This window comes from Acipenser ruthenus, unplaced genomic scaffold, assembly GCF_902713425.1.
Source record: "Acipenser ruthenus unplaced genomic scaffold, fAciRut3.2 maternal haplotype, whole genome shotgun sequence".
Taxonomy (NCBI): Eukaryota; Metazoa; Chordata; class Actinopteri; order Acipenseriformes; family Acipenseridae; genus Acipenser; species Acipenser ruthenus.
This window is the reverse complement of record NW_026707871.1, coordinates 1-19235: the sequence shown is the minus strand read 5'-3', so window position 1 is coordinate 19235 and position 19235 is coordinate 1. Positions and strand designations below refer to the sequence as shown.

General features: G+C 51.3%; 1 protein-coding gene across 1 annotated transcript; it reads left to right on the top strand.

The window, feature by feature from the left end:
• Positions 1 to 1745: 1745 nt before the first annotated feature.
• On the top strand, positions 1746 to 18545 carry LOC117970424 (girdin-like; the record flags this gene model as incomplete). Its single annotated transcript, XM_059019481.1, is given in 25 exon segments — positions 1746 to 2235; positions 3061 to 3203; positions 4248 to 4356; positions 6278 to 6347; positions 6845 to 6903; positions 6987 to 7070; positions 7202 to 7342; positions 7718 to 7899; positions 8626 to 8707; positions 9438 to 9596; positions 10242 to 10388; positions 10700 to 10838; positions 11090 to 11229; positions 11612 to 11695; positions 12006 to 12281; positions 12428 to 12570; positions 13018 to 13202; positions 14033 to 14372; positions 15344 to 15471; positions 15609 to 15614; positions 15654 to 15738; positions 16027 to 16165; positions 16288 to 16566; positions 17932 to 18093; positions 18268 to 18545. Coding segments are annotated over 25 exon segments (3635 nt in total), but the record flags the coding sequence as incomplete, so codon positions are not given.
• Between the last annotated feature and the right edge of the window lie 690 nt (positions 18546 to 19235).

The following is a 19235-nucleotide window of genomic DNA, read 5'->3' as shown; positions in this document are numbered from 1 at the left end:
GTTGCTGTATTCTGACAAGACGCACAGTCTAGTTCATTATTATTATAAAGATTCATGATATTATTATAGTAAAGATTCATTATTAGTTTATTTAGCAGACGCCTTTATCCAAGGCGACTCACAGAGACTAGGGTGTGTGAACTATGCATCAGCTGCAGAGTCACTTACAGCTACGTCTCACCCGAAAGACGGAGCACAAGGAGGTGAAGTGACTTGCTCAGGGTCACACAGTGAGTCAGTGGCTGAGGTGGGATTTGAACCGGGGACCTCCTGGTTACAAGCCTTTTCTTTAACCACTGGACCACACAGCCTCCTTTCATGATATTATTATAAAGATTCATGATATTATTATTATTATTATTATTATTATTATTATTATTATTATTATTATTATTATTATTATTATTATTACTACTATTATTCTGGTGGTTTCACCCCTGTCTCAGCCAGTATAAGATGAAGCTTGCTGTGTGTGTGTGGTTTTTTATTATTATTATTATAGTAAAGGTTCATGATCTTATTGTCATGTATATATTTTTTGCTTTGTTTTTCCCTACACTGCCCTTGTTTTGTAGTAAACCGAACAGCAGGGGAAGGTGCGGCTGGTATTATTTACACTGTAAACAGGCACACCCTGTGAAGGTTCGCCGCGGTGTTCCCATGCTCTCCCTTCACCAGGCTGGTTTCACAGACCCTGATAAACGCTAAACAGACATCTCTGAAGCGCCGGGTTAGCTGCTGTGCAGCGTGCGAGCCACTAGGGGGCGCTGTTCGACATATATTTGACACACGAGCCCATTGTAAGCGAGCGTGTGTGTCTGTGAAGGTATTTAACCCTTTCCTGTAAGAAATATTGAAAACGGTCTATTGGAAGTGACTCTGCAGCAGCAGCAGTTGTTGATGAAGCAGAGTTCACCCTCCTAGGGCAGCAGTGTGGAGTAGTGGTCAGGGCTCTGGACTCTTGACCGGAGGGTCGTGGGTTCAATCCCAGGTGGGGGACACTGCTGCTGTACCCTTGAGCAAGGTACTTTACCTAGATTGCTCCAGTAAAAACCCAACTGTATAAATGGCTAATTGTATGTAAGATAATGTGATATCTGTATAAAGTGGAATAATGTATAATGTGATATCTTGTAACAATTGTAAGTCGCCCTGGATAAGGGCGTCTGCTAAGAAATAAATAATAATAATAATAATAGTCGCTTTGGATAACAGCGTCTGCTAAATGACTACTATATATATATATATATATATATATATATATATATATATATATATATATATATATATATATATATATATATATATATATATATATATATATATATATATATATATATATATATGAGGCTGTGTGGTTAAAGAAACGGGCTTGTAACCAGGAGGTCCCCGGTTCAAATCCCACCTCAGCCACTGACTCATTGTGTGACCCTGAGCAAGTCACTTCACCTCCTTGTGCTCCGTCTTTCGGGTGAGACGTAGTTGTAAGTGACTCTGCAGCTGATGCATAGTTCACACACCCGAGCCTCTGTAAGTCGCCTTGGATAAAGGCGTCTGCTAAATAAACAAATAATATATACTATTAGTTTCTCACATAACACTGTCCCCATGAGGTGACCGCGCATGAAAGGGTTAACGTGCTTGTGTGCGTGTGCGTGAGAGCGTGTCTCTCTGTCCCTGCGTGTCTGACAGCTCTGTCAATGTCAGAATCGGATCACTGCAACACTTTTGCAAACTACGGAAGTTTTTTTGCTGTTTCCACATTGTAAAGAATCACTCTTCGTGGGCGGATGACGAAGACACTCTCTCTCACGGGGAAACTACACAAGACCAAGAGTCTGATTGAAGCCGTGTTGCTTTCATAACATATCTATATTAATTATTTATTTAAACTTACAGCACAGGTGCATTCAAATATAAATATATTATATTACATATACTGATGGTATTGCCTCTCGGGCGATAAAGAAGGCGAGAGCGTGGTAGATACATTTATTACATAAACACAGAAGTTCACGTTGAGCATACAAATATATATATTTTTATATCATGGGTTATTTAAATATTTTTGTAACGCTACATAAATAAATACATTCATTAATAATTTATTATTTACACGGATTCATAATAGCAGAATCACAGCCACGGAGCGCTGGGTTCATGTCTGAAGCTGAAATGGAAGATCGTTTTGTTGAAGTTTTGGAAGAATTCTTAGCGAGCGCGCTGGTAGCCTGGGTGAGTTCTCTATTTATTTTTTATAACTTCTTGTTTGTAAAACGATCTCTTCTGTTTTTTTTTTGTTTGTTTGTTTCTGGTTTCTCCTTTGGTTTTGAACTCGTCCGCTTCTCTTTTAACTCGGTCTCTACACGTTTATGAGCGGCGGACCAAATCAACCGCCGATCAGTCGGTTTTCATGCCCGTTAGATGAATTTTATTTGAGCCTTTGTCCTCGTTTGAAGGACGGGCCGCTTTCTAAATATTTGTAGATTTTATTTTTTCACCTGTTATTTTAAATTTCTCACTGAGTTATTTCACTGGTCTGATCAGGGTCACGTCTATCTAGACTTTTCATCACAAATATTACGCACAGTTACAATGTACTTCAATGTCTGCTTGACTCGGTCTCTTCTAGTTTCAATAATAACACTGATGAAGGCGCTGGAGCCCAAACGCTGGTCTGCTTGACTCGGTCTCTTCTAGTTTCAATAATCACACTGATGAAGGCGCTGGAGCCCAAACGCTGGTCTGCTTGACTCGGTCTCTTCTAGTTTCAATAATCACACTGATGAAGGCACTGGAGCCCAAACGCTGGTCTGCTTGACTCTGTCTCTTCTAGTTTCAATAATCACACTGATGAAGGCACTGGAGCCCAAATGCTGGTCTGCTTGACTCGGTCTCTTCTAGTTTCAATAATAACACTGATGAAGGCACTGGAGCCCAAACGCTGGTCTGCTTGCTGACTCAGTGGGATTGGGGTGTGGGAGAGGTTTTTAGAGATGGAGAAACAGATGGCTAGTGACCCCTGCTGACCCCTGCTGACCCCTGCCCCCTGTGTCCCAGGTCAGGACCTTCGAGTCCCTGGTGGAGGGGGGGTGCGATCTCTCGGCTCCGTACCTGGAAGTGAACTCCGACTCCCACGATGCACTGGGGCAGTACCTGCGGCTCCTGGACGGGGTGTTTCTGAACAGGGTCCTGCGACTCATGTGAGTGCAGAGAAAGAGCAGCACCATGCTCTACAATGCTGTGCTGCACCATGCTCTACAATGCTGTGCTACACCATGCTCTACAATGCTCTACTGCACCATGCTCTACAATGCTGTGCTTCACCATGCTCTACAATGCTGTGCTGCACCATGCTCTACAATGCTGTGCTGCACAATGCTCTACAATGCTGTGCTACACCATGCTCTACAATGCTCTACTGCACCATTCTCTACAATGCTGTGCTTCACCATGCTCTACAATGCTGTGCTGCACCATGCTCTACAATGCTGTGCTGCACCATGCTCTACAATGCTCTACTGCACCATGCTCTACAATGCTGTGCTGCACCATGCTCTACAATGCTGTGCTTCACCATGCTCTACAATGCTGTGCTGCACCATGCTCTACAATGCTGTGCTGCACCATGCTCTACAATGCTCTACTGCACCATGCTCTACAATGCTGTGCTGCACCATGCTCTACAATGCTCTACTGCACCATGCTCTACAATGCTGTGCTTCACCATGCTCTACAATGCTGTGCTGCACCATGCTCTACAATGCTGTGCTGCACCATGCTCTACAATGCTCTACAATGCTGTGCTACACAATGCTCTACAATGCTGTGCTGCACCACGCTTTAACCCCTTGTCCAGCACTGTGTCCACACTGTTCTAACTCCTTGTCCAGCACTGTGTCCACACTGCTCTACCTCCTTGTCCAGCACTGTGTCCACACTGCTCTAACTCCTTGTCCAGCACTGTGTCCACACTGCTCTAACTCCTTGTCCAGCACTGTGTCCACACTGCTCTACCTCCTTGTCCAGCACTGTGTCCACACTGCTCTACCTCCTTGTCCAGCACTGTGTCCACACTGCTCTAACTCCTTGTCCAGCACTGTGTCCACACTGCTCTACCTCCTTGTCCAGCACTGTGTCCACACTGCTCTAACTCCTTGTCCAGCACTGTGTCCACACTGTTCTACCTCCTTGTCCAGTATCTGACTGCTCCTGCTGTTGCCCCTCGGTGCTGTTCTGATCCACAGAGACCCGAACCCGAAGGCAGAGCGAGTCTATCGTAACGAGCGCAGCGACGAGGTCCTGCGGGTCCAGAACCTGTCCATCCTGACCCGCCACCTGCGCCAGTACTACCAGGTGTGTGAGTCTGAGAGGGAGTCTGTGAGTCTGTGAGCAGTGAGTCTGAGAGTCTGAGAGTGTGTCTGAGAGTTTGTGAGTGTGTCTGCGAGTCTGAGAGTCTGTCTGTGAGTCTGAGAGTCTGTGAGTGTGTCTGTGAGCCTGAGAGTGTGTCTGTGAATCTGAGAGTCTGTCTGTGAGTCTGAGAGTCTGAGAGTCTGTGAGTCTGAGAGTCTGTGAGTCTGAGAGTCTGTCTGTGAGTCTGAGAGTGTGTCTGTGAGTCTGAGAGTCTGTCTGTGAGTCTGAGAGTGTGTCTGTGAGTGAGAGTCTGTCTGTGAATCTGAGAGTCTGTCTGTGAGTGTGCCTGTGTGTGAGTCTGTCTGTCTGTGAGTGAGAGTGAGTCAGTGAGTCTGAGAGTCTGTCTGTGAGTCTGTCTGTCTGTAAGTCTGTCTGTCTGTGAGTCTGAGAGTGTCTGTGAGTCTGTTTGTCTGTGAGTCTGAGAGTCTGTCTGTCTGAGTCTGTTTGTCTGTGAGTCTGTCTGTCTGTGAGTCTGTTTGTCTGAGAGTCTGTGAGTCTGTCTGTCTGTGAGTATCTGTCTCTCTGTGAGTCTGTCTGGGTGTCTGTTTGTCTGTCTGTGTGTCTGTCTGTTTGTGTGTCTGTGAGTCTGTGTCTGTTTGTGTGTCTGTGAGTCTGTGTCTGTCTGTTTGTGTGTCTGTGAGTCTGTATCTGTCTGTGAGTGTGTCTGTGAGTCTGTCTGTGTGTGTGTTCTTTTATTTACTGTTTTTCTGTTTCATTCTTTTATTCATTAATCACTTTCTTCTTTGTCTCTGAATCACTGACTCTTGTATTAATCTCTCTCTCTCCCCCCTCTCTCAGTGTAGACTCGTGCTCACAGCTCTCTGCTTCACTGCTTCACACAGACGTTATAAATACACTCAGATCTCTCTCGCCTCTTCCACTGCGGCTTCAAACAGACCCGTTCCAGGAAACCTGATAATGAGGCGGGTTACTTTCAAACACATGAGAGAGAGAGAGAGAGAGAGAGAGAGAGAGAGATAGAGAGAGAGCACTCACACCTACCCAACACAGAGTCTATATAACACTGATATAAAACCCTGCGCAGAACGACACACCTACCCAACACAGAGTCTATATAACACTGATATAAAACCCTGCGCAGAACTACACACCTACCCAACACAGAGTCTATATAACACTGATATAAAACCCTGCGCAGAACTACACACCTACCCAACACAGAGTCTATATAACACTGATATAAAACCCTGCGCAGAACTACACAGCCTCTATTTGATATTAGTTTTACTGGACTGTGAAACACACACATACACACGCATCACTTCCTGCTAATGGTTAGCCGCCCGGCCTGTGCTGACGACATCAGTTCCTGCGCAACGCTGACAGGAAGTGGTGTCGTTGGTCGTCAGGGTAACAGCAATAACTTTTTTTTTTTCCAACCAGTTTCGCAATGGCGGTCAGAGAAGCGGGCGGTTTCACAATGTGACACACAGCAACACCCTCAACCTCGTTCTTTCATGCATGAAATGTTTTAAGAAATAACTGAAAAAAAGTTGTTGGACAGATAAGAAATTTTTCATTGACATTTAAAAAAAAATGTCATCCTTATGAGGCTATCTTACATTTGGGACGGAGCACAAGGAGGTGAAGTGACTCGCTCAGGGTCACACACACACACACACACACACACACACACACACACACACACACACAGGGAGTCAGTGGCTGAGCCGGGATTTGAACCTCCTGGTATCGAGACCCCTTTTCTCTAAGCGCTGGATCTGCTCTATCTGTTATTAAACCCTATCTGGTATAATCCCTCTCTGTTCCTGTGTGTGTCTCTCAGTCTGTTATTCATGTTCCTGTGTGTTATCTGTTATTAAACCCTATCTGTGTCTCTCAGGAGGATCTCCAGCAGCTGCTTCTGATTCCTCTGCCTAACGTTGCTGTGCTGGGGAGAGAACCCTTGACAGGTACTGCCTCTCCCTCTCTCTCTCTCTCCATCCCTCTCCTCTCCCCCTCTCCCTCTCCCTCTTTCCATCCCTCTCCTCTCCCCCTCTCCCTCTCTCCATTCCTTTCCTCTCCCCCTCCTCTCCCACCCCTCTCTCTCCTCCTCTTCCTCCCCTCTCCCTCCCTCCCTCTCTCTCTCCTCTCTCCTCTCCCTCCTTTCCCTCCCCTCTCCTCCTCTCCCTCCCCTCTCTCCTCTCCCCCTCCTCTCCCTCCCCTCTCTCTCCTCTCTTCCTCCCCTCTCTCTCTCTTCTCTCCCTCCTCTCCCTCCTCTCCCTCCCCTCTCTCCTCTCCCCTCCTCTCCCTCCCCTCTCTCCTCCTCTCCCTCCCCTCTCTCTTCCTCCCCTCTCTCTCTCTTCTCTCCCTCCTGTCCCTCCCCTCTCTCCTCTGCGTCTCTTCTCCTTCTCTCCCCTCCCTCTCTCTCCCTCTCTTTCTCACACTCCTCCCTGCCTCTCGTTTTCAGAAGCTGCTGTTGATGAGATGAAGAAGCTGCTTCTGTTGCTGTTAGGATGTGCGGTTCAGGTGAGACATATAATAATAATAATAATAATAATAATAATAATAATAATAATAACTACAGTCCCTAATTTCTGTGTGATTTTCAGTGCGAAAGGAAAGAGGAGTTTATTGAGCAGATTCAGATGCTGGACATAGAGACACAGACAGCCATCGCCACCTACATTCAGGAGGTATGTATTACAGCAATCAGTATTTTATTTTCTCTAGACTCGGTTCCGTGTGGTTCTCTAGTCTCGGTTCTGTGTGGTTCTCTAGACTTGGTTCCGTGTGGTTCTCTAGTCTCGGTTCTGTCTCCTGTCAGATCACTCTGGACCAGCACAAGGTTCTGTCTCTGCAGCTGTGTGACCCGAGCGAGCTGAGCCGGGCCGCTGTGCAGAACCTCTTCCAGAACCTGACCCTGCAGCTCCAGAGCCTGGTGAGGGAGCGCGACGCACAGCTGGAGGTAACGCCCCCAAAAAACTGAACCCCAAAAAACTGAATCCCCCCCCCAAAAAAATAATAATTAATTATACCCCCAACAAACGGACCCCCGAAAACTGAAAACTAAAAGAAAAAAAATTTGAAGAATTAGCCCCCCCCCCCCCCCCAAAAAAAAGCCCCCCCGCTGCACAGCAGTGTGATCCAGTCCTGGTTTCACTGGGAGTTTAATAATCAGACACACCTGAGCTTGTTAGCTAGACACACTGGGGGCTGATCAAGCTGGTAGCAGTGAAACCTGGACTGGATCACACTGCTGTGCGATAGGAGTCTGATTCCCAGCCCTGCATCACGCCTGCCTGTCCTCTCCCTGGTTGTGATTCCTGTCTCTCTGTTCCAGAGGATCTCGGAGCTCATGCAGGATAACCGGACGCTGCAGACCCACCACGGACCCCCCCTCTCCCCCGTGACCCCCTCTCGAGACGACCCCCTGGTTCTGTACGGTTCTGGTGAAGCCCGGCAGAACCTCACGGTGCAGCTAGCGGACAGCAAGGCCAGACTCCGAGCGCTCCGGGAGGAACTGTGAGTGCAAATTCATTAAGTTTTGCATCCCCCTCTATATAGAATGAACTCCCTCAGCTTCATAGAGTCCAATGAAAGCTGCTGAATAATGTTCCCTTGTTAACATATTGAATTCCACCCCCTCTATATAGAATGAACTCCCTCAGCTTCATAGAGTCCAATGAAAGCTGCTGAATAATGTTCCCTTGTTAACATATTGAATTCCACCCCCTCTATATAGAATGAACTCCCTCAGCTTCATAGAGTCCAGTGAAAGCTGCTGAATAATGTTCCCTTGTTAACATATTGAATTCCACCCCCTCTATATAGAATGAACTCCCTCAGCTTCATAGAGTCCAATGAAAGCTGCTGAATAATGTTCCCTTGTTAACATATTGAATTCCACCCCCTCTATATAGAATGAACTCCCTCAGCTTCATAGAGTCCAATGAAAGCTGCTGAATAATGTTCCCTTGTTAACATATTGAATTCCACCCCCTCTATATAGAATGAACTCCCTCAGCTTCATAGAGGTAAGGTAAGGAGGTAAGGGATATTTGGCAATATCATTTTGTAGTTTCTTTGATTACACGATGTTAAATAAAATATCTAAATTATGTTCATATAGTTTTTTAGCTGTGTGATTAGCTGTCAGCTCTCTCTCTCTCTCTCTCTCTCTCTCTTTCTCTCTCTCTGTGTTTTAATCCTGTTCTAAAGAGAGAACATGATTTTGACTTCCTGTTTCAGTGAGGAGAGCAGTGAGCAGCTACTGGATTGTAAACAGGAAGTGCAGGACCTGGAGGCAGAGCTAAAGAAGCTACGGCAGGAGGTAAGGGACAGTTTACACAGGTAGACTTTTCAGGGTTTAGAACAAGCGTTTGGGCTCCAGTGCCTTCATCAGTGTGATTATTGAAACTAGAAGAGACCGAGTCAAGCAGACCAGCGTTTGGGCTCCAGTGCCTTCATCAGTGTGATTATTGAAACTAGAAGAGACCGAGTCAAGCAGACCAGCGTTTGGGCTCCAGTGCCTTCATCAGTGTGATTATTGAAACTAGAAGAGACCGAGTCAAGCAGACCAGCGTTTGGGCTCCAGCGCCTTCATCAGTGTGATTATTGAAACTAGAAGAGACCGAGTCAAGCAGACCAGCGTTTGGGCTCCAGTGCCTTCATCAGTGTGATTATTGAAACTAGAAGAGACCGAGTCAAGCAGACCAGCGTTTGGGCTCCAGTGACTTCATCAGTGTGATTATTGAAACTAGAAGAGACTGAGTCAAGCAGCCCAGCGTTTGGGCTCCAGTGCCTTCATCAGTGTTATTATTGAAACTAGAAGAGACCGAGTCAAGCAGACCAGCGTTTGGGCTCCAGTGCCTTCATCAGTGTGATTATTGAAACTAGAAGAGACTGAGTCAAGCAGACCAGCGTTTGGGCTCCAGTGCCTTCATCAGTGTGATTATTGAAACTAGAAGAGACTGAGTCAAGCAGACCAGCGTTTGGGCTCCAGTGCCTTCATCAGTGTGATTATTGAGAGTAAAGTTCTGCTGCCCCCCCCCCCCTTTCAGAACCGGGATCTGCTCAGTGAGGCCCGGCTGGCCCGCCGGTACCGAGACGAGCTGGACTGTGTGAGAGAGAGAGCGAGCCGGGCAGAGAGGCTGCAGAGTGAAGTGGCCGGGTATCGAGAGAGGCTGCAGGGGATGGAGCTGTACCGAGGCAAGCTGGAGGTGAGGAGGGGGGGGGGGGGTGTATGTGTGTATCTCCTCTCTGTGTGTCTGTGTTTTAACCTCCCCCCCTGTTTCTTTCTGCTGCCCCCTGCAGGAAGAGAGGGTGTACTCCTTGGTTCTCTGTGTGTGTGTGTGTGTGTGTGTATAACCCTGCTCTCTCTCTCTCTGCTGCCCCCTGCAGGAGGAGAGGGATACTCCCAGGCCCTGTGTCTGTGTGTGTGTGTAACCCTGCTCTCTCTCTCTCTCTGCTGCCCCCTGCAGGAGGAGAGGGGTACTCCCAGTCCCTGTGTGTGTGTGTGTGTGTGTGTGTGTGTGTGTGTGTGTAACCCTGCTCTCTCTCTCTCTGCTGCCCCCTGCAGGAGGAGAGGGGTACTCCCAGTCCCTGTGTGTGTGTGTGTGTGTGTGTGTGTGTGTGTGTGTGTAACCCTGCTCTCTCTCTCTCTCTCTGCTGCCCCCTGCAGGAGGAGAGGGGTACTCCCAGTCCCTGTGTGTGTGTGTGTGTGTGTATAACCCTGCTCTCTCTCTCTCTGCTGCCCCCTGCAGGAGGAGAGGGGTACTCCCAGTCCCTGTGTGTGTGTGTGTGTGTGTGTGTGTGTGTGTGTAACCCTGCTCTCTCTCTCTCTCTCTCTCTGCTGCCCCCTGCAGGAGGAGAGGGCGTACTCCCAGGCCCTGCTCCAGACGAAGGCTCTCCTGGAGGAGCAGCTGGCTGCAGCGAGGAGCCGCGGTGAGAGACAGAGAGAGCTGGAGAGAGACAACCTGCTGCTGCAACACAGGAGCCGGGACCTGGAGACGGTACAGAGAGAGACAGGGGGACACAGAGAGAGAGAGGGGGACACAGAGAGAGAGAGGGGGGAGAGAAGGAGAAGCAAAGAGAGAGAGAGAGAGAGAGAGAGAGAGAGAGACAGAGAGCTGGAGAGATGGGGACAGAGAGAGAGAGAGAGACATACAAGGGGATAGAGAGATAGGGACAGAGAGAGAGAGAGAGAGGTGGATAATATTCAGTTACCTGTGAGGTGTTTTTTCCAGCTGTTTCCTCTGTGTTTTGCCCCCTCCCTGTGTTTACCCCTCTCTCTTGCCCCCCTCCCCTGTGTTTGGGGTTTCAGGAGCGCGATGCTGAGAGGCAGCGGGTCGATGAGCTGCTGGAAGAGAACCTCGCCCTGGAGGCGGAGCTTAAACACAGGCTGGCAGAGACCCCGCCCACCTGGGGGGAGGAGCCTGAGAGGGAGGCGTGGCTTGAGGGAGGTGAGTGAACACTGTGTGAGTGAGAGAGTGTGTGTGTGTGTGTGTGTCCTATTTCCGTCTCTAACCCCTCATTATTCAGGTACCTCCATAACCGCTCCCCCCTCTCTAACCCATCTCTCACCTCCCTCCCTCCCCTCTCTCCCTCTCTCCTCCTTCTCTCTAACCCATCTCTCTCCTCCCTGTCTCCCCTCCCTCCCTCCCCTCTCTCCCCTCTCCCCTCTCCCCTCTCCCTCTCTCCCTCTCTCCCCCAGCCCCGCAGCCCCTCAGTGTCGAGGTGAGGGATTTCCTCTCCTGTGATCGACTGCTGGGAGCGGAGCAGGAGAACCAGGAGCTGCGCAGGAGGCTGAGGGACCTGGAGGGGGCGCTAGAGAGCAAGGAGCACACAGACCAGGTGAGACACACACAGGGACCAGGTGAGACACACAGGGACCAGGTGAGACACACAGAGAGACCAGGTGAGCAGTGTGTCATCTGTCAGAGCTAGTGAACTAGCAGATTACTGGAATTCCAGGGCTGGGAATCAGACTCCTATTGCACAGCAGTGTGATCCAGTCCAGGTTTTACTGCTACCAGCTTGATCAGCCCCCAGTGTGTCTAGCTAACAAGCTCAGGTGTGTCTGATTATTAAACTTCCAGTGAAACCAGGACTGGATCACACTGCTGTGCAGCGGGAGTCTCGTTTCCATCCCTGGACTTCAAAGCAGTTTTAGAAAGTCAGGCTAGTTCTGTGTAATTTTTGACCCCTCTCCCCCTCCTCTCCCCTCCCCTCTCAGGTCTCCAGGCTTCAGGCCCAGGTGTGTGATTTGAGGATGCAGCTGAGCAGTGCTGAGAGAGAGAGGGAGAAAGCTGAGAGACAGGTGAGAGAGAGAGGGAGAGAGGGAGAGGGAGAGGGAGAGTCTGTGGGGGTTTGTGTGATGTCAATGCTATTAGAGAACACTGAACACAGGTAATGTACATTAGGGCTTGGTTAGCCACAGTGTATAGGCAACATGCTCAGGTGTGTCTTACTATAAAACCTGGAACGGATCAAACTGCTATGCAATGGGAGTCTCATTCGCATCCCCGGTGTGTGCCTCTGCGTGGGTCTCTTTTAGGTCTTTTCTGCGGTTTCGATTTCATTCCCTGTGGAATTCAACCTAAATGTGATCCTCTTTGTATGTTTGGCAGGTCGGTGACCTCACAACGGAGGTCGAGCGATGGAAGGGGTCAGGGGTCAGGGGTCCAGCAAAGGAGACAGGAGAGAGGGAGAGAGAGGAGAAGGAGGAGGGAAGAGAGAACCGAGAGAGGAGAGAGAGGAGGGAGAGGGGAGAGAGGAGGGAGGGAGGCAGAGAGAGGAGAGAGGGGATGGAGGGGAGAGAGAAGAGAGAGAGAAGGCAGGGGAGAGGGAGAGAGAGGAGAGAGAGAAGGCAGGGGAGAAGGAAAGGGAGAGGGAGGAGGGAGGGGTGACAGAGAGAGAGGGAGAAGATAAAGGGAGGCAGAGAGTGGAGAGAGGTGAGGGAGGGGAGGGGGAGAGGGAGAGAGAGGAGGCCAGAGAGGGAGGGGAGAAACTGGAGAGGAGGGAGGGGAGAGGAGAGAGAGGAGAGGGAGAGGGAGGCAGGGAGAGAAAGGAAAGAGAGAAGAGGGAGCGAGAGGAGAGGGAGAGGGAGGCAGGGAGGCGGAGAGAGCTGGAGGCTGAGAATATGAGGCTGAGGAAGGCTGAGGCGAGGCTGAAGGAGGCACGGAGGAAGTGGAGGTGAGTCTGCCATCACATTCACACAGAGACCCGACCCTGCATCACACATCCCTTACGAACAGCACAGCAATGTGTGACAAAGCACAGTGAAATCATTGTAAACCACAGAGAGGTCTGGTAAAGCATAGGGAAGCATTGTAAAGCACAGAGAGGTCTGGTAAAGCATAGGGAAGCATTGTAAAGCACAGAGAGGTGTGGTAAAGCATAGGGAAGGCTTTGTAAAGCACAGAGAGGTCTGGTAAAGCATAGGGAACCATTGTAAAGCACAGAGAGGTCTGGTAAAGCATAGGGAAGCATTGTAAAGCACAGAGAGGTCTGGTAAAGCATAGGGAAGCATTGTAAAGCACAGAGAGGTCTGGTAAAGCATAGGGAAGCATTGTAAAGCACAGAGAGGTATGATAAAGTGCTCACAGTGTGTGTGTGTGTGTGTGTGTGTTTCTCTCCCAGTCTCTGCAGTCGGAGCGAGTCCAGTTGGACGAGGGAGAATTTCCAGTTGCGCAGTCTGGTGGAGATGCACAAACTGGAGGGGCTGTACTGGGGCAACTGGAAACCGAGAAGCAGGAACTGGAGCGAGAGCGAGGACCAGCTGAGGAGGAGCGTGGAGAGCATGAAGAGCCAGGCCAAGAAGGTGTGTGTGTCTCCCCTCTCTCGCCCCTCTCACCTCTCTCTCTCTCACCCCTCTCTCGCCCCTCTCTCCCAGTCTCTGTTTGTGTGTGTCTGTCTCCCTATCTGTTTGTCTGTGTCTCTATCTCCCCTCTCTAACCCCTCCCCCCTCTCTCTAACCCCTCCCTCCTCTCTCTAACCCCTCCCTCCTCTCTCTAACTCCCTCCCTCCTCGCTCTAACCCCTCCCTCCTCTCTCTAACTCCTCCCTCCTCTCTCTAACTCCTCCTCCTCTCTCTAACTCCTCCCTCCTCTCTCTAACCCCTCCCTCCTCTCTCTAACTCCTCCCTCCTCTCTCTAACTCCTCCCTCCTCTCTCTAACCCCTCCCTCCTCTCTCTAACTCCTCCCGCCTCTCTCTAACCCCTCCCTCCTCTCTCTAACTCCTCCCTCCTCGCTCTAACCCCTCCCTCCTCTCTCTAACTCCTCCCTCCTCTCTCTAACCCCTCCTCCTCTCTCTAACTCTCCCTCCTCTCTCTAACTCCTCCCTCCTCTCTCTAACTCCTCCCTCCTCTCTCTAACCCCTCCCTCCTCTCTCTAACCCCTCCCTCCTCTCTCTAACCCTCCATCCTCTCTCTCTAACCCCTCCCTCCTCTCTCTAACTCCTCCCTCCTCTCTCTAACCCTCCCTCCTCCCTCTAACCCCTCCCTCCTCTCACTAACCCCTCCCTCCTCTCTCTAACCCCTCCCTCCTCTCACTAACCCCTCCCTCCTCTCTCTAACCCCTCCCCTCCTCTCTAACCCTCCCTCCTCTCTCTAACCCCTCCCTCCTCTCTCTAACCCCTCCCTCCTCTCTCCTCGAAGGCGAGCAGTTGGAGCCGCTGTGCCAGTCCCTGCGCTGCGAGGTGGAGAGGCTGGACCGCTCCCTGGTGGCTGGGAGGAGGAGAGCGGAGGAGCTGGAGCTGGAGGTGGAGGAGGGGGAGAGGGAGAGCCAGGGGCTAAAGAGGGAGCTGGGGGAGGCCAGGCAGGCCCTCCGGAGCCTGGAGCAGGGCAGGGCAGGGCTGGAGGAGGAGCTGGAGAGGCAGGGCAGGGAGAGGAGGCAGCTGGAGAAAGAGGCACGGAGGCTGAAGCAGGAGAGCCAGGTGGCAGAGGCAGCACTGGAGGAGAGCCAGCTGAGAGAGAGAGAGCTGGAGCAGAAGCAACGGTGAGAGGAGGGGAGGGGAGGGGAGGAGAGGAGAGTGGAGGGGAGGGAGGGAGGGAGGGGATGGGAGAGGAGAGGATGGGACAGGACGGGAGAGGAGGAGGGAGAGGAGGGAGGGACGGGAGGGGAGGGAGGGAGGGGAGAGAGAGGAGGGGATGGAGAGGAGAGTGGAGGGGAGGGAGAGAGGGAGGGAGGGAGGGGGATGGGAGAGGAGAGGAGGGGATGGGAGAGTAGAGGAGGGGATGGGAGAGTAGAGGATGGGACAGGAGAGGAGAGGAGGGGACAGGAGGGGAGGGAGGGAGGGGAGAGGAGAGGAGAGGAGAGGAGAGGAGAGGAGGGGAGGGGAGAGGAGAGGAGAGGAGAGGAGGGGAGGGGACGGGAGGGGAGGGAGGGAGGGAGGGGAGAGGAGGGGACGGGAGAGGAGAGGAGGGGACGGGAGAGGAAAGGGGAGGGGAGAGGAGAGGAGAGGAGAGGAGAGAGGAGGGGAGGAGAGGAGGGGAGGGAGGGAGGGAGGGAGGGGATGGGAGAGTAGAGGAGGGATGGAGAGGAGAGGATGGGACAGGAGAGGAGAGGAGGGGAGAGAGGAGGGAGGAGAGGAGGGGAGGGAGGGAGGGAGGGAGGGGATGGGAGAGTAGAGGAGGGGATGGAGAGGAGAGGATGGGACAGGACGGGAGAGGAGGGGAGAGGTTGGAGAGTTAGTTTATCTAGTTTCATGTTTTTTGGTAGTGTGATATTGATAGTATTGATTTTAGGATTGATAGTGGAGTGACTAATAATAGCATTGATCCTGTCTCTCTGCCTGTCTGTCTCTCTGCTTTTGTGTCTGTCTGCCTGTCTGTCTCTCTCTGTCTCTCTGTCTCTCTGCCTGTCTCTCTCTCTTTCTGCCTCTCCTCTGCGTGTGTGTGCGTGCGTGCGTGTGTGTGTGCGTGGGTGCGTGCGTGCGTGCGTGCGTGCGTGTGCGTGTGTCTCTCCAGGCTCCTCTCCGCAGATCTGTCCCAGGTGAAGGAGTCTGTGTCTCAGCTCCGGGATGCTGGAGAGAGAGAACAGGGAGCTGATCCAGCAGGGAGTGGAGCTCAGAGGCACCCTGGCCTGTCTCAGAGAGGTGAGAGGCTGAGACGCACTGAGAGAGACACTGAGAGGGACATTGAGATACACTGAGACACACTGAGAGACTCTGGGACACACTGGGACACACTGAGAGACTCAGGGACACACTACTTTTCTCATCCAATCACACAGGAGCTGGTGAGTGAGAAGGTGCGGTCTCAGGAACTGACCAATCAGGTGGAGAGAGGCTGGGCAGAGAGCTGGAGAAGGCGGAGCTTAGCCCGGAGAGGCGGAGCCTGGAGCAGCAGCAAAGCGAGGAGAGGTGAGGAGAGGGGAGAGGGGAGAGGGGAGAGGGGGGGGAGAATGTGTCTGTGTGTCCGGTGCAATAATGTATTATACAATACTCTCCCCCTCTCTCCTCTCTCTCCTCTCTCCCTCCTCTCTTCTCTCTGCTCTCTCCTCTCTCCCTCCTCTCCCCCTCTCTCCGCCTCCTCCTCTCTCTCCCTCCCCCCTCTCTCTCTCTCTGCTCTCTCCCCTCTCTCTCCTCCTCTCTCCCTCCTCTCTCCCTCCTCTCTCCTCTCTCCTCTCCTCCTCTTCTCCTCTCTCTCAGTTTCAAGCTCCTGGAGAAGCGACTCGACTCCTCCTTCAAAGAGACGCTGCGAGTCAGAGACGAGCAGATCAGCGCCCTGAGAGACCAGAGGGAGGCGCTCATGAGCCAAAATCAGCAGCTTCAGGGAGAGACACAAAGGGTGAGACACTGAGACACACTGAGATACACACACACACACAAACACAGATGTATTTCATGATCTGATCTCTCTCTCTCTCTCTCTCTCTCTCTCTCTCTCTCTCTCGCTCTCTCTCTCTCCAGTTGAGGGCTCTTATTGGGGCGTCAGAGAGAGACGCAGCCAGCCAGAGCGAACCCCAAAATAGCAGCACCCCGAAAAACAACAACACCACCACAGGACCTCAAATCAACAGGGACCCCCAAGATTCCAGCTCCCCGAAAAACAACACAGGGTCCCAGATCACCAGCAAGTCCACCGGCACTGACAGTGACCCCCCAAACAAGGAGGAGCCCCAAATCAGCAGGGACCCCCAAATCCACACCGAGCCTTTGAGTGACAGACTCATTGAGGTGGAGAGACAGGTAGAGTCTATACCACAGTATTATAATACATTACATTGCAGGGCTGGGAATCAGACTCCTATTGCACAGCAGTGTGATCCAGTCCAGGTTTCACTGCTACCAGCTTGATCAGCCCCAGTGTGTCTAGCTAACAAGCTCAGGTGTGTCTTATTATTAAACTCCCAGTGAAACCAGGACTGGATCACAGTGCTGTGCAGCGGGAGTCTGATTCCCATCCCCATAGTGCTGAATTTAACTGTGCTATATCTTTAGCTTCTGCCCCTCAGGGAGTATTAGATTCAATTAGATTCTGCCCCTCAGGGGTATTAGATTCATTTAGATTCTGCCCCTCAGGGGGTATTAGATTCATTTAGATTCTGCCCCTCGGGGGGGTATTAGATTCATTTAGATTCTGCCCTCAGGGAGTATTAGATTCAATTAGATTCTGCCCCTCAGGGGTATTAGATTCATTTAGATTCTGCCCCTCAGGGGGTATTAGATTCATTTAGATTCTGCCCCTCGGGGGGGTATTAGATTCATTTAGATTCTGCCCTCAGGGGGTATTAGATTCATTTAGATTCTGCCCCTCGGGGGGGTATTAGATTCATTTAGATTCTGCCCCTCAGGGGGTATTAGATTCATTTAGATTCTGCCCCTCAGGGGGTATTAGATTCATTTAGATTCTGCCCCTCAGGGGGTATTAGATTCATTTAGATTCTGCCCCTCGGGGGGGTATTAGATTCATTTAGATTCTGCCCCTCAGGGGGTATTAGATTCATTTAGATTCTGCCCCTCGGGGGGGTATTAGATTCATTTAGATTCTGCCCCTCGGGGGGGTATTAGATTCATTTAGATTCTGCCCCTCGGGGGGGTATTAGATTCATTTAGATTCTGCCCCTCAGGGGGTATTAGATTCATTTAGATTCTGCCCCTCAGGGGGTATTAGATTCATTTAGATTCTGCCCCTCGGGGGGGGTATTAGATTCATTTAGATTCTGCCCCTCGGGGGGGGTATAGATTCATTTAGATTCTGCCCCTCGGGGGGGGGGGTATTAGATTCATTTAGATTCTGCCCCTCAGGGGGTATTAGATTCAATTAGATTCTGCCCCTCAGGGGGTATTAGATTCATTTAGATTCTGCCCCTCGGGGGGGGTATTAGATTCATTTAGATTCTGCCCCTCGGGGGGGTATTAGATTCATTTAGATTCTGCCCCTCAGGGGGTATTAGATTCATTTAGATTCTGCCCCTCAGGGGTATTAGATTCATTTAGATTCTGCCCCTCAGGGGGTATTAGATTCATTTAGATTCTGCCCCTCAGGGGGTATTAGATTCTTCCCGGTTGGGTCCTGACTCTCCGCTGTGGTGGTGTTGTTTTTTTTCCCAGAATGCCTCCCTGCTGGCGGAGAAGCTGTCGCTCTCCTCGCGGCTGTGTGAGAGCGAGGCTCGGAGGGGCAGCGTGCAGGACCAGCTGGAGGCGCTGCAGAGACACTCCCAGAGCGTGCAGGACAAGAGCGCCGCCCTGCAGGCTCTCAACACGCGACTGCAGGTGAGACTCTCACACGCAGTTTTTAAAAATGTTATTAATTGTTTTATTTCTTAGCACCCGTAGATCTAGTTTCTCATTGGGTCTGGGCTGCTCACATGACCCGCCCCCCCCCCAGCCCACTCATCCACACACAGTTCAGCACCAATTTTCAAAACGTTCCCTCCCCCCCCCCAGGTAGAGAACACCGCCCTGGCCTCCCAGCATGCCTCTCTCTCGGCGCAGTGCTCTCAGAGCGAGGCTCGAGTGGCGACCCTGGAGGGCGAGGGGCGGCGCCTGGCCGCGGAGCGGGAGGAAGTGAGGTCGTGGCTGGAGAGCCTCCGCAGGGACCACGACAAGCTGGGCGTGCTTCACGAGAGGCAGGAGGCGGAGCTGGAGGGGCTGGCGCGCAAACACAGCGAGCTGAAAGGAACCTTCCGCGCGCTGGAGCTCAGGCACCGAGAGCTGGAGGGAAGGTAAAGGGAGACGCGCGCTGAGGGACAGGGAGATAAACACACTGAGAAGCACATGGTGAGGGACACTGAGAGACACACTGAGAGACACTGAGAGGCACACGGAGACACACTGAGAGACACACTGAGAGACACTGAGAGACACACGGAGACACACTGAGAGAAACACTGAGACACACACTGAGAGACACACTGAGACACCCACTGAGAGACACACTGAGAGACACACTGAGAGACACACTGAGACACACTGAGAGACACACTGAGAGACACTGAGAGACACCGAGACACACACTGAGAGACCACACTGAGAGACACTGAGAGACACACTGAGAGACACCGAGATACACACTGAGAGACACACGGAGACACACTGAGAGACACACTGAGAGACACACTGAGAGACACTGAGAGACACACTGAGAGACACACGGAGACACACTGAGACACACTGAGAGACACACTGAGAGACACTGAGAGACACACTGAGAGACACACTGAGAGACACTGAGAGACACACTGAGAGACACTGAGAGACACACGGAGACACACTGAGAGAAACACTGAGAGACACTGAGAGACACGAGACACACACTGAGAGACACACTGAGAGACACTGAGAGACACACTGAGAGACACTGAGAGACACCGAGACACACACTGAGAGACACACTGAGAGACACTGAGAGACAC